At 35.7% G+C, this 16274-nt stretch overlaps 1 protein-coding gene across 1 annotated transcript in view; it reads left to right on the top strand.

Annotated features, from left to right (window-relative positions):
* Positions 1–16274, top strand: part of CSMD3 (CUB and Sushi multiple domains 3) — a 605915-nt gene that overhangs the window by 213356 nt on the left and 376285 nt on the right. Inside the window, 1 exon segment of the mRNA XM_032696902.1 lies at positions 10758–10870. Coding sequence (XP_032552793.1) covers positions 10758–10870 — 113 coding nt within the window.

Raw genomic sequence — 16274 nt, forward strand, 5'->3', positions numbered from 1 at the left:
CCACTCTTCTTGTCCTGTCACTGCATGCCCCTGTAAAAGTCCTTTTCAACCTTTTTTGTAGGCTCCCTTCAAGAACTGCAAGGCCACAATTAAGTTACCCTGGAGTCTTCCCTTCTCCGTGCTGAACAATCCCAATTCTCTCAGCCTTTGCTCATAGGACAGGTGCTTCATCCCTCTAATCATCCTAGAGGCCCTCTTCTGTGCTTGCTCCAACGGGTCTATGTCCTTCTTGTGTTGGGCATGCCAGAGCTGGTTGCAGTACTCCAGGTGGGATCTCAAAAGAGCATAGTAAGGGTAGAATGACTCACAATAAACTTTTTTTTATTTGGAAAAGAGCAAAGATCTCAGAACACAGAGGAGCTATGGACATTTAAGCATAACACTGGAGAAAAGTGATACATGTTAGAAACATTTCTTTAATTAAAGAAGTTACAGGTAGTATTAATGAAACTTTCAATATTTAGACTGTTCATCTGTTATAGCATCAATTGGAGCAATAATAAGTTTTGACACCACATATGGGACTATTCTCTTCTATCCCAACACGACTTTGTGTGTAACAAGCTATATAATAGTATTGCATATATGATCTATTGACCATCACATTGGAGTACAGTCGATGTTTTTGTGATTTTTTGTTTGGTTTATTTATTAACACTTACCAGAAAGGCTCAAGAAGAAGCTTCCTTCACCCTTTCAGGCAGTATTTGTGAGTATAACAATTTGTTATATAAAACTGAAAAGAGAACAGCTGGTTCTGAAATAGTAGAATTATGGCAACATTTTAAGAGAGGTAAACTATATAAGCCTCTCACAGATAATGGTCCCAGTTATTCAATTTGACTATTGCCCAAAGAGGAAATTGGTCACATACAAGTTGTATTCAATTTAGTTTTATTTAGAGTAACAGTAAAAGTAGAGGGAAGAAATGTGCAAAATTCGAGGGAAAACATTCAGATAATCACACACATCTTTATACCTGTCCAGGGTTCTCAGCCTTGGGATTCTTGAAAGAGACAGATTTGTTTTAGCGTGTGAAGGAAAAAAAAATCCTGGGACAGCTCTTGGTGTCCACAATACCCTAGCCTCTGGGCCACCAGGATGAGTGCCTTAGGGGGATGCCTCACCTGCACAGCCTGCAGTAGCTGGGCCTGTATCTTCTCAGTGGTGCATTCAAACTCAGCCACCCCTGCTCCTTGCTGATTGCCCTGACCAGGTCGATCTCATCAGTTACACCAAGGAACTGCTCAGGTTGCCACAACTTGTGTGGTAGAAAGACTCATGCATTAACCATCATGTGCAGCCCAGTTGAAGTTGATATTTATATTGTTTCTATGATCTGCTCAGGGAGTTTGAGTGATAAGTGCAAGGTCACTTTGCATATGAAGTATTTGCATCATATTTATGAATAATGACTCCTTTCATAAGACCCTGACATCTATATGAAAATCAGCAGCTTATGCTGGTCCTGCAGGCAATCAGGACAGCAACACTGTCTATCAGTGTTATTTACTTTTGTCACAAAGACCAGATTACTTATATCATAGGCTAAAAATTCACAGTATGTGTATTTGGAAGGTTCCTTTTACCTTTCATCATACTTCATTATTCTACCAAGTCAAGAGCTTAACTGGAAAATCTTTGACATATGAACAACTGACTTTATAAGCTGCAATCTACTTTTGAAGTTAGAAAGTACTTCTTAATCTTGGCACTTTTCAAAATTTCATATCCATGGTACTACAAACTTTCATTAATCATCAGCTGGACCTTTATTCTGTCCTTAATAATCATACAGAGGTTTCTCATAGACTTGCTTTATATGACAGTAACTTTACTCCAAAATTGGACTATTTCCAGCATTGCAAAGGCATGACAAGGCTTTCATATATTTCAACACTGACATTTTAAAAACAAAGACTTTTTTTTTGATCTTTCAGACATTGTAATGTACTTAACAAAAAGTCATAGGGTGAATTATTTTTATCACTCTAGATGAATAACTCTAAAATTAATCAATAGATTGTTAAAATAATTTACAGAACAGTGTTTTTTTTAGGTTATATAATGCAGAACTTTTTTTCCTCTACTTCCCAAAGATTGGCTTATTTAAGTTTTCCTTTGTTTGTTTTACAAATCAGAAATAAGTAATTGCAGTGGAGTTTCTACCTAAACCTCTAGTTTAGTTGTAAATAGCTCATGCTAAATTTGAATAATGGCAATTTACTGTTCTAAAAATAAAAAACCAGCTTTTTGCAGCTTTTTGTCATTCATTTGGCTGTGGTTCTGAGATGTGGAAAAAACAATCAAGGCTATCTTCAACCTTGTGAATGTCCTGATTCTCAGAAACACAGAATGCTTAGTCCCACTATAGACAATATTACAGGAACTAACAATAGGAATTAGGTCTTTTACTAACTTCTACCTTTGTAACCGCTTAAAACTTAGGCTATATATTACCCTCAAACTGCTAGTAGAGCATTATATTTTAGATTCTTTTCTTTTGAACATTTTCCTTTTACTTTTCTACTCCATATTTACCTTTGAGAAAGAGCTAGTTTTAGGGAGAGAAAACTTTGCCTTCTTTCCTCTTTCAAGACTGAATTAGTACTGTTTACTTTCTCCCTGGAAGGATGTGTTCTGTCATTCCTTATGACTGGACATTGAACTATGTCACTGCAGAAGATTAACTCAATTCCCTTCCTGTTTTATTTTCTTTATTCATATGCTTTTTGTGTTTCTAAGTTAATCTTACTGTGTCATTTTTTGCTTTCGTCATTTGAAGACTCAACTGGGAAACTTTACTTATTTTAACACTGTAATTACTTTTAGTCTCTTTTCTGAGGCCAGTCTGTTATTTCACTAGATGGTCAATTCCTTAATCATCTAGAGAATTAATTGCTCAAGTGTACTGGATGCATGCACAAGAGCAGCCCTGATAACCATTTGCAGCTTTGGTGTCACACATACAATTAAATGAAAACTTACATAAAAGTTCTATAGCTTCTGTCACAGAGATGTCTCATCAAGTCTTTTTCTGTAATTTTCTGTAATACAGATATACCAATGTTAGATATGTTAATACTGCATAAGTGCAAGCTGCAATCAAAATTCTAGGAAATTCACAGCTCTTAAAATACTTTTATATTACTTGAATATCTATATTAGAAATACTTTCACAGAAGCAAAATTTACAGGCAATAATCCATCTTGTTGACCTATGCTGTTACCCAAAGATAACTGAAAATGCCTATTAGGATTTAACTTTTATTTCATATCTTCAACAGAATTAAAATCTTGAGTTCTCAGTTTAGACAGCAATAGATTTTGTAAAAGATAGAAGAGGTTGGGGTTTTTTTTGCTTTTTGACAATATGTGTCACAGTGTCCTTGCTCTGAAATGATTTAATAGAATTTGGATAGAACACTTCCAGGAAAAAAAAAAGGCCAGTACCCAAATTTGTCATGCAACAGACAGTCACATCTATAATGACTGCCATTAAGACCCATTAATATAATCACTGGAACTGGAAACATAAAAAATATTGATAGACCTAGTCATAAAAAAAAAATCTTACGTTTTTAGTGGTTTACCAAAGTATCGATGTTTAGGTTAGTGTCTGAAATTCAATGTAAATATCATACAAAGTGGGTTGATGGAACAGGAGAGGTATGTTGACTTAATCACTGAATCCTTCAGGATCTTTCAAATCAAACAATGTGTTAAATATTCAATTGTTTTCAGCTTTGCTTCTCTAGTGTGCAACTGGATGTTTCTAAACAGATCTGTATTTTTAAATAAGAGATCTGAGTTTTAATCTTGTGCCCCACATTGTGGGGTGGATCCTTTTCCAAAAGATATTTATTATGAAGCTTGCTGCGAGAGTTATTTCGTGGGATCAAGACAGTCATGGGGAACAAAGAAAAAGATGCTAGAAATCTTTTCTAATGAGTATATGTTGTATACAAGTATAGGAAACACAATGAACTGTGAGTGGTTGATACTTCAAATTTCTGTTTAATACAAGTACTGACTCATTTAAGCAAAATTTAACCAAACCAGACAGATCATTGATCAGATGCTGTTCTATTGGGTACATCTTTCCTTTCAAGGGGCAGGTGGCTGCTGTCTTTTCTAGTGCATTATACTGTGTAAGTATTAAGCCCCACTAGCATGTACATGTACATGGACAACACTCAATAGGCCTTATCAAAATATGTGATGCTTTGCCCTTTTTTAATCAAAGCTTTTTATATAGTAGTTTTATTTCAACAGACAAATAATTCCAATGAAAAAGAATCCGCACAGCTCCTTTGCATCAAAACAAGCACTTAGGTTTTTCTAGTGCATATATATGAGTGATGAGATCTATGTGTGCACCCAGTCATGCTATGATGAAAGTCTGTGTTAGTCTAAAGCTTTGGTAGTATTAGAATGTGTTTCAGCACTGGTTTTAGATGTGGTATCAACCTGAAATTCTTTTTTTGATTAATTCCATTTCTGTGAATCCCCTGGCACATGAGGAAATGTAGGAATCATATGCTTAATAAAAAGTTTTGTGTGAAAAACTTTGCTGTATATTTTAAAACAAACCCAAAACTTTTTTTTCTGTTAGGAATATTTTTGGACACATTGAATGCCTAAATTAAAGCTTTAATTAGCAGGGCTTGTGCACTTGTTACTTGATAATAATCAGTGTATTGACAATTGTGACAATCAGTGACAATTTGTTTGTAAGAACTGTGGTTTTGGATGATTTTTAGTAATTAAAGCTATCTTGGTACATGAACAAGACAGGAATTTTTGAACCTCTTCTGATGATTATAGCTAGAAGACAGTGTACATTTCAGATGTCCAAGTAACTGTATAGTATTCCTCCTCTGGAAAAATGGAGGATGTGCACTATGCTATTAAAAAAACCAAAAAAACCACTTTGCAACATAAGGTGGGAGTTATTTGTTAGAATTTTGAGGGCAAATAAAATACTAATTGACTTCACTGGATGGTTAGCCTGAAGCAGAGTGATTTTTTTTTTTAATTATTAGCTAATTAGTGCATGAAGGAGTGGGATGGAGCCATGTTCTTGTAATGAAGTGCAAGAAGAATGAAATTTTGATTCTCAGAAGTGTTAGTGTCTTATTTCTCCTGTAAACTGTGATTTACCCACAAGCAAATAAAATGCATAGATGGGAACTTTACTGAACATCTACATGCACAGTCTTACACTTCTACTAATCCCTTGATTAGCAACAAAGGTGCGTTATTTCAGTAAGCACTTCTTTTTTTCCAATACTTTTAAAGTAAATAACAGTAAATGTTGTTGACTATACACAGTGGTGAGATACTTTAAATCTCTAGTTTAAAATGAGGTTCTCCATTAACATATTTAAGAGTTTGTCAAAGACAGCTGCGGAAGGGAATCTTGCTCTCTGTTGACTGAAATTTCCTATGCAGGATTCAGTGCAGCTGAGAGGGAGCTTTTGAATTATAAAAGAAGATGAAACAGCTGCATTTCCTTTATGGAAGATATGGTGTTTGAATTTTAGGAAAATACTGTAAATGCAGCATAGCTATGCATGGAATAGTAGCTGGCACAGAAGTAGGTTGGGCTGCCAATGCATTATGGTAATGGTGAACAGCTTTATAATTTGCTGAGAAGATAAATTGACATGAGAAAAGGGGCGGTTGTATAAACAGAATAAATTTTGTCAGTATGCAAATCTACTTTATGGGAACAATCTGACAGAAATCATGAACTGTAAAAATCCAATTTTAGGAACTGTGAATTTACTTAGAACTCAGCATGTGCTTGCTTAGAATCACCTCAAATATAACTTAGAGCTGTCAATGATAGATGTATTAATAAATATTTGATTTTTTAGGTACATTTAACTAGATATTAGCTATTTTAGAAACAAAATTAGTCTTTTACTGTGATCATATTAAAATGCCTAGTGCAACATTTTCTCATGCCTTGGACAATACACTTACTTAAAATTTGTTTTTCACATGTTTTTGTGATTTTTAAAGAGAAACCTCATTATAGGCAGAATATATATATGAGTCAAAATAGGTGTTAGGAACTGTGCTTTAAAGCCTTATTTTTGTTCTAATTGTTCAGTAAGACCTCTTCCAGTAACAAGATTATTTTAAAATATGTAACCAGTGACGAGTTGTTGCCTCCATATCACCTAACAATTAGTTGGAGGGTGAGAATTTAAGTAAAAGAGCTATTTTCTCTTGCATCATTAGGTAATATTATTATACAGAGAAATAGTTGTACCAAAAAGGACACCTAATTAAAGTTCTACCTTCCAAAAAACAAGCATCAAACTAAAGTATACTTCTGACATTTTTAATAAGAAATTTGTAGCAACTGAAGTCACTTTATGGCTGGTAGAAAAGTGCATTTCATGATAAAATTCAGAGTGAAAATTCAGAAATATTTTATGTTTTCTAATCAATAAGTTTAGGCTTCTGCCTCTTAATGCTGAATACATGTTATTGTGCAGTTCTGACTTTAATTGGTACAAAGCAATGTGCAAATGTAATTTAATATCTAGCTGGAACCATACATCATGTAGTAAAGCTAACCAGAAAAGGAAATGAATTGGTTTTGGGTTTGTTTTTTTTTTTTATTTTGTCATTAAATTCCGAATATTAGTATGGCATATAATTTTATGAAGTTTCTAATGGTTTGGTAGAAAAAATTTTTATACTGACTGGGAGGCAAATCAGAAAAAGAGAACTGAAAGGTCCACTGAGCCCAGCAGCTGGGGGCCCAGAGTGATCCTGGAAGCCACATAGCAAAGTACCAGCAGCTGGAAAAACAGGTTTTGTCAGAATAAATATTTCTATCAATCTTAATGACTGTAACAATTTAATATCACAATACAAATTTAATATTAGAATTATTTGATCATAAAATGTGAAATAAAGTATTTGTTGACATAAAAACTAGTCTTTCCCTTTTTAACACAAACAAGAAAGGAGTACAATTAGAATCACCAAGATTGAAAAAGACCTCCAAGATCATTCAGTCCAAATTCAGAAGGGAGTTGGAGAGCTGAGGTTTCCTTTCTGTGTCTTCTGCCTGCACTCTAACCTTTACAGACCAGAACACTTTTCATTTTCCTGCTAGGCTGATGAACACATTGATCCTTGCACAGAATGGCACTTTAGTAATATGAATGGTAGATAGAAGACATAAATGAATACATATATTTGTATTAAAACTGCCTCTCTATACATGTCATGTTGTATCGAAAGTGATGAACTAAATGACATTTTTGGATCCCTTCCCCTTTGTCTGAAACAAGGATTAAACTGATATGTTCAGTTTCCTGTAAAAGTGCTGTAACTTCTTAATTTGCAATATATGTTTTAAAAATAAATAAATCAAGAGAGACTGTAAGTAGCAATTCTGACTGATTTTTGCATATTTTGTGTTAGGGATAGTATTAATGGCTTGAACCTGTCAGAGAACTACAGGGACTATCTAGATTTTTAAACCCCAAATACAACTAATATGAAACCACTGTTTCTTGGAGTGGTGTTTTTACAGGCCCATGCAGAAATGTGTGACAATTCTGTGAGGCTGAGGTGAGAGGGTACTAATATAAGAGGTATTAATATAAGAACTAATACTAATACAATATTACCTAATCCATTTATCATGTCCTACTGCAATCTCATAGTCCTATTTTTTTCTTTCTAGGATCTAGAATTTGGAGTCAATTTCACAAGGTTAAAGAACTTAGATTCTCTGTGTTCTCCGACTGAAATGAATTAGATGAATTAATGTGTCTCCATAGTATAAAATAAATTTTTTGCAAGCATTTGAAGGAGTTTTTATAGCCTGTGGTAACCGTCAAGCATATTGTCATTTATATTAGTGCCTGAGGGAAAGAGGGTGCTAGAAAAGTTTCAGAAATTTGGAAAGTGTTCTTAAACATATTCTGTTTTCAGATAGAGTGGTTGGGAAAAGATCAAAAGAACACTACCTCCAAACTGTTATTCTTTCAAAAGTCTTCCTCACAAAATAATACTTACATAGGCTTATTAGTTATTTATTTAAGGAAGGTTTGGGGTTTTTTCCCACTTAAAAAAACACTTCAAAATTAGTTGCTTTGTTATGAATACAGTTTATCACAAAATAGAAGAGGAATCCTCTATGTCTGAACATAAAATGGTATACTTGTTGGCTTGTATTTTATTCTAACTACAGGAAAAGCTTTGTTTAGAAATAAACGGAAGGACATAGATAATCCTGAAGATGTGACTTATCTTTCTGATTTTGGTGAGAAATATATCTTGGATTACTGACTTGATGGAAGAATTTTTTTTGTGTAGCTTATTCACCTTCTTTCTAACATGACATCTCATCTAAAAATAAAAGTTAAAGAAAAAAATACACAACAAAAAAAACCCAACCAACCAAACCAACAAGAACTTAAATACAAATATTTCTAATGAACAAGTCAAGATGAAAGACTACAGTAATTGGAGCAATATCCTGATGTTAAAAATAATAATAATAAAAAAAAAACAAACAGAAAAAAAACCCAGTAAAAAGTCAGGTAATTTTGTATACTGAGTCTAGTGACTCAGAGTTAATGTTCTTTGTAGAAGCCCATATGATGCTGTAGTTTGGATTTGTGACTAAAGCAGAGTTGATAGCACAACAAAATTTTGGCTACTGCTGAGCTGGGTTTGCACAGCAATCAAGGCTTTCTTTTCCCCCTCTTCTGTCCCCATAGACCAGGCATGGGCAAGATACTGGGAAGGGTCAAAACCTAAACAACTGACACAAATTGACCAAAAGGATATTTCATACCATATAACTTCCTGGTCAGCAATAAAAGATGAGGAGAAGGGCTGAGAGACAAGTAGTCATTGCTTGGAGACTGGTTTGATTATCTATTTGTGCAATATGGTGAATTATTGCCTTTGCATCACTTGTTTTTTTTTTTCTTTTTTCTCACCTCTTCACTTATTAAACTGTCTTTTGAAGAGTCTTTATTTTGGCCCAGGAGTTTTCTTGCTTTTTCTCTTCCTGTTCTCTCCCCTTTATGCTGTTGGGGGCAGAGAAGGGAGGGAGTGAGCAGCTGTGTGGTGCTTGGCTGCTAGGTGGGTTCAATCCACCACAGTTCCCTTCTCTTCTTGTACTTTTAATAACTGATTTCAAAGTCACTCAAGTGATGGAATATTTCTTTTTTCTTTGTACCCTGAATGTAGAAAATTACTTACTCTTGAAAAACAGATGTCAGTATTGTAGTTTCAAAGAGTGGTCTGCATAACCTAAACTCTCTTATTCCATATCTGGAATGTGAAAGTCACAGGGCACAATCCTTTCCCTGGTGCCCAAAGCAAGGTTCTACCTAGCCTGTGTAATGGATTGACCCTGACTGGATGCCAGGTACCCACTAACGCTGCACTCCCACTCCCCTCTACAACTGGACAGAGAAGAGAAAAAAAAAGCCAGCGAAGGATTCATGAGTTAAGAGCTGGGAGAGATTTTGTGATCACCATCACGGACAAAACAGACTCAAAGTGGGGATATTAATTGAATTTATTACAAACAGGATCAGAACAAAAGAGCGAGAAGTAAAATAATCTTAAAAACACCTTCTCCCACTCTCCTTTCTTCAAAGTTCTACCTCCTCCCCTGCCATGGTGCAAGGAGACAGGGCATGAGGATTATGGCAGTTGTTTCTGCCACTGCTCAGGGAGAGGAGTCCTTCCCCTGCTCCCATGGTGTCCGTCTCACAGGAGACAGTCCTTGATGGACCTCTCCAGTGTGAGTCTGTCCCACAGGCAACAGTTCTTCCCAAGCTGCTGGCTCGTGGGTCACTCCTCCATGGGGTGCAGTCCTTCACGAATGAGCTGTACTGGCGTGGGTCCCCCACAGAGGCCACAAATCCTATCTGGGAAAAACCTGCTCCAGTATGGGCTTCCCTCTCCATGGGCTGCAGGACCCTCCTCCATCTTGGGCCTCCCACAGGGTCACAGCCTCCTTCGGATATCCACCTGCTCCAGCATGGGCTCCTCCATGGGCTGCAGGTGGGTCTCTGCACCCCAATGGTCCTCCATGGGCTGCAGGGGCACAGCTGCTCCACCATGATCTGCACCATGGGCTGCAGGGATGCAGCTCCGGTGCTGGGAGATCCTCCTCCACCTCCTTCTGCACTGACCTTGGTGTCTACATTGTTGTTCCCATGTTCTCACTCTGCTCTTCCCTGGCTGGAATTCTTCCTGCACCACAACCTTCTGTTCTTAAATATGTTATCTCAGAGGCATCACTGTTACTCCTAATTGGCTTGGCCTTGGCCAGCGGCAGGAAGCCCGTTCTGGAGCTGCACGGAACTGGGGAAGCTTCTAGCAGCTTCTAACAGAAGTCACCCTTGTAGCCCCCACTGCTACCAAAACCCAGCCACAGAAACCCACTATACCCATTATCCAACCTGGATAGACACAAATCCTTGCTAGCCTGAGTGCCATTGTAGTTGCATCTTGACAGTGCTGTGTCTGACCAAGAACATGATTGTGTGGTTTCTGGATTAGCACTCATTTGTATCCCATCATTTGGTCATGCATCGTGGACAACTTTGACTATTCATGCTTGTTAAAACTCTACTAACTGATAAATAAAAAGTTCCGTAGGGGGCATGTCAGTGAATACTATTTTGAATATAAAGGTTTTCCTGATAATTTTTAAATCTTTTAATAATAATCTTTATTTGTTTGTTTTGATTCAGGCTGTCTGGAATGAATATACCTCCTCCAGTTATCAGCAACAAAAACTGGCTCAGACTACATTTTGTAACAGACAGCAATCACCGATACCGTGGATTTAGTGCTCACTACCAAGGTACATTTAAAGAAATACATTTTTTGTTGTGGCTGTTTTTGTTAGGATAAATAGTGCCTGAAGTTTTAGAGGAAATGGGAAGTGCCCCTTCTAAAAAATCCTCATAAAGGTATACTTTGCTGTACAACCTGCTATATCAAATTATAGTATGTTAGAGTATGGATATTTTATTATCAGGAGATATCTGCTTTACTTTAGCCTGTGACAGTACTTAGCTTTTAAAAAAGGTCCCAATATTCTGAAGAATAGTGTGTAACAAATACAGAAATCATGGTTTTATAATTAAATTATGTAATTGACTCTATAGTTGTATAAATTATGTTTATAAAACAGTAAGTTTCTATTTACTAATGTAGTATTTAGTCACTATTATCTCTTACTACCTATTTCTGAATGCTTTGCGCTATTAAAGGTTTAATTAACTTGTAAGATTCTACCCACTGTTTTTATGAACAAGCAGTATTTTGAATAAGAGTGAAATCATCTGAAGCATTAATTTGAGGATTCACCATTTGGAACAAGGTCATTCTGTTGATGAAGTGCTAATGAAAACTGAACTTCATTAGTGTATGGGAATACTGTAAATAATATTTTTCAATATCCACAGTGTACCAGTGGACCTTCAGGGGACAGCAACCCTTTTTGTGTTTTTTCCATTTATCTGATGAAAAAAAAAATCATGGCATTCTTGTCAGGATTTAGTTCAAGAATTTAATTTATTTCTTATAGAAAATTTATCATAGGAAGAGATTAGCTACATAAAGCACAGTGCAGAATCTGATAAAATTAGTCAACTAATGTAAAAATTGCAATTAACAAAAGCCTATGGCTGTTTTTTTCATGAAATTGATCTTTGATAATAGTAAATTTTACAACTCTGTAATTGTCTCAAATAGCCTATTTTACACAAGAACAGAAAATATTTGATTACTATTTTCAACAAATATTGTATATCTCTATTTGGACTTCCTGATTCATAGATCTTCTGGAATGTGCATTCTCTGTGAGTTTACATGAAAGAAGCTTTCTTACTGTACCTCCAGGGCTGCTATAGCTGTGTATGAAAAGCACTGACTTGTTTTTTGCATGATATCTTTCATATCAAATATGATAAATCACACTCTTTACTAGGAAATTTCTATTTTACAGGACTGTTAAAAAATAGACAGTAGGAACTTTCTCTATTAAATCTACCCCGCAATTGAGAAATCGCATGATAACTATTTTGGTGGTTTGAGTGAAGTAGTTTGGATTGTCGAGCTGTTCATTTTGAACTAGTGAGAAAAAAAAGAACAAACTATGTCTCAGATGGCACACGTACATGCATTCCTGCTGAAAGTGTGAGGTAATACGTAAAGAGAACAGACTTTCAAAAATGTGTTTTATGCAAGACACATAAAACCTGTGAGTTGGTAGGTGTAGGAGATTTGAATATGCTGTGTGTCTTCTATTTCTCTTTACTACCTATGAATGTAGCGATTACATAAAAGGGGTTTTTACTATTGTTTTGGTTTGCTCATTTAATTTTTAATGTTATATTGCTGAATGTATATTACTAAGTTGTCAAATGATTCAGTAGCCCACCATATGTAAAATGAAAGGAATGTCTTTTGCAACTCTCTAAAAAAAACATAGGCAGGAAAAATATTCAGCATGTTAAGGCATTAAGTGTGCGTACTTAAGCCTGTATGATCAATAAAAAATAGCCTTAATAGTAGAAATGTAAAAATGCATGGTCAGGTAGTAGGGATGAGTAGTTTCTGGGTCAATGATAGACTAAAGGAGAGACTGTGACGAAATTAAATAAATATCATAGAATCATAAAATGGTTTGGGTTGGAAGAGACCTTAAAGATCATCTAGTTCCAAGACCCCTGCCATGGACAGGGAACCTCTCACTAGACCATGTTGCTCAAATCCTGCCGTGAACACTTCTAAGGATGGGGTATATTAAAAGTCTTTAATATATTTAGAAAACAAACAAAAATATATAGCACAAAGTATTTAAATTTGTTAAGAAATGAAACCTTACCTTTTTTCAGTTAGAGACGACTTTAGCCTTCTTATAAAGACCATTTTCAAACATTAACCTCACTGATGTGCTGGCATGAGTTTTCAGAAAACCAAATACCTGATAAAAATCCAAAAGAGATTCACAAAAAGCCACATAGTACAGGTGCCTCTTTTTCTTTCTGCATCACTTTTGGGAGGGCATCTGTTAATCCTTTCAATAGCCTGTATTGTCATTGTATTACACAGTAATAACTGTAACTTCTTTCTGAGTTCCCTCCTTGAAACTTAATATTTCCTACATAGTACCATTGTAACCAGAATTACTAATTTCTTACTGTTTCCTCTACTTTAATTTTCTTTAACCTAGAACATTTTGAAGAGGCCAGATGCCAAATTCTGAACTTCAGAACAGTGCATTATTTTATTCTGTTGCTCCATGGCATTTCATACACTTTTCACCTAATTACTCCCTTGGCTTGCTGATTTTATTTTCACATCTAGGCATTTTGTGCTAGCATATTTGGGTCATGGTTTAATCCTGAGTAACAGTGAAGCCCTCCCACTACCACTCACTCACTCCACCCCCACAGTAGAAGAGGGCAGAAAATAAGAAGAACAAGAATAAAAAAAGTACATGTTTGAAAGGAAGATGTGGAAGATCAATCATCAATTACTCTCCTGGGTAAAACAGTCATATTATAAAACATTTAATGACTGACTGGGGTTTTGGAAAACAAAAACAAATAGGAAAACAAATACAAAAACCACCCTGCCTTGTCTTTTGTAGGCTTAACTTCATTCCAGGCACTTCTTCCCCTTCTTCTATCTACTCCACCGCAGATTACACTTTGTCTCTGATGGTGGGCAGTGCAGGAGGTTCAGGTCAAGGTGTAGGAGTTAATTTCTGATACTCCTCGTTTCTTACTCCTTTCTTTTTTCATTTATTTCTTCTTACTCATTTCTTCTGCTTTGATGTGCACTGGCCCTGGACTGCAGTCTCTTAGGGAAAGAACCTGCTCCAGTGTGGGTTATCTGTGGGCTCCAGTCCCCAGAGGGTTTTACTAACTCTGGAATGGAGCACTCATGCTCTGACCTTGTTCGTTTTCTTCAATATTTGTTGCCTTATCTTAAATACATCTTCACAGAGATGCCACAAATTCTACTGGTCGGCTCAGTTGTGTCCTGTGGTGGGTCCATTGTGGAACCAGATGTGATAAGCATGGGACAGTTCCATGCTGCCTGAGGGCAGAAGGCACATGTGCAGCCCCTTCACCCCCCTGCTTCCAAACCTCTGACATTTATACTAATTACAGGCTTATTCCTTTCTGTTCTCTTAAGTTTATGAAAGCTGGTTTTTTAAGATTCTTTTTCATAAGGCAGCCTCACATGGCCAAATATCAGTGTAATATATGAAGCTACTGTAGCCTAGATGTTTGAAAAGGAGACTAAAAGTGACATAATGCAAAGTCAAAACATAGTTGTCTATGAAAAAAAAAACACAACAAATCCACAACAGAAAACCTAGTAAATTTTTGTAATTTTTTGTAAACACCCTTTTAGTTAAATTAATTAGCATATTTTCCTAATTTTCTGTTTAAGACCTTGCAAACAGGTAAAGGCCTGTTCAGGCCTTTGAAAATTTTTAAATTGATTTATACAGAACAAATGAAATCTACTGAGATACATGAAACTGTGGGAAACAGCTTCATATAAGAATATAGTAATGAAAGTTATGCGTATTACTTTCTTTTAATAGAAATTTTATATTCATGAAAGATAATGATTTATACAATATTTAAAAGATATTGGTAAACAATAATCAAAGTGATATGTGTCAATTAGAAGAGAATCAAAATGTTTCCCTACCCAAGACACACTTATTCTTGCTTGTCTGGTCATCTGTGTTTCAGTACATCTTTCTATTCACTGAGGGTTCTTTGTCTCCATGTTTTCTCTTCTCGTTCCTTTGTTAAAACTCCCTTTGAATCAGAAACTGTTGGCTGAAGTAGAACAAAAGCTTCTTTGGATCCTCCTGAAGCAGCTGCTTCAGTGTTTCTTGGCAATGGTAATCCTCTTTTGCTGTTTCTAAAATTAGTTGAGCTTTTTTACTCCATCCATTTGCAGTTTCTTTTGGTCACTGCTTTCTGTTGGCTACTTTTTGCACTCTGTCTCTTATGTATGAACCCATAATATTATCTAAGTGGACAGAAGGGATTAAGTTAGCCTCACAGCATCTGCTCTTACAGACTGGCATACACAAACTTCAGCCTTCTTTATATCAAGCATACCCAGGCTCTGAAGGGGTTTCAAAAAAAACCAAAACCAAAGCAACTTCAGTATCTGATAGTTAAATATTACTTTAAACATCACTTTAAACATCTATAACTTTGCTATCTTTTTAGATCCCACATCCTTTTCCTCTCACTCTCTACCTTCTTCCTCCTTTAAAGCTCTGGAAGGTTTCAATAGTAGCCCTACTGTTGCTATTTATTTCACTTGTGAAATCCATTTCTAAACTGATTTTGCTTCCTTCTCCTGTTCATTTGCTTCTGTTTAAACCATATGAAAACTAATGCCTCCACTATGAAGAAAATAGTATAAAATATGTAAAAAATGTAAATTGAGTGCACAACTACATTTGCCTGCCATTAGGAATTTTGTCTTATAGGAAAATACAGATGAAGAGCTGAAATATATCCATCAGCTTTTCAGAATAAAATAAAATTTAATTGTCATGCTCATGTCTAAAAGTGTGCAAATGGTTACTCTTCTTAATACTTGACAGCCAGCTATATAAAGCTGAGGTTGGATAAATGCAAGAGCTTTGAATGTGGGATGCTGCAATATGGAGAAAAAATGTTGAAAAGTTTCCTCTTGCTCTGCTTGATTTTCTGTTTTTATTTTCTTTCTCTTTTAGTTATTTTGTATATGAACAGAAATATATTTTCGTTCAGAAACTATTTATGGAGTTAGACTTCTCTTAATTTTTTTTGTTGGTTTTGCTTTGAGAAAGAATTTGAAGCAATTGGCAATCAGGTAAAGAACAATAGCTGAGTTGCCTCAGAACATCATGGCTAGAGTTGCCAGAAGGAGAAAACTTTTTTCAGAACATTTAGCAATTTAAACATATTTTGTCATTCATTCCTCATCTCAAAAGCTATTGCAACAAACAGTACACAGTACCACTGCCATAAAACTTAGCCGTTTTAACATAGGTGAGATTTTTATGTTTAGACACCTATAGGTATCAAGATATCCATTAAAGTTGGAGAGCTGTGAAGCACTGTGCATGAATATATGTGCACTGATATATCACTGAAATCGCCTAGGGTACCCAAGATGTTTTTATAGCAGTGACAGAAGTGCAGAGGCTCTTTGGACAGGCAAACCAG

The sequence above is a fragment of the Chiroxiphia lanceolata genome, chromosome 1, assembly GCF_009829145.1.
Source record: "Chiroxiphia lanceolata isolate bChiLan1 chromosome 1, bChiLan1.pri, whole genome shotgun sequence".
NCBI lineage: Eukaryota > Metazoa > Chordata > Aves > Passeriformes > Pipridae > Chiroxiphia > Chiroxiphia lanceolata.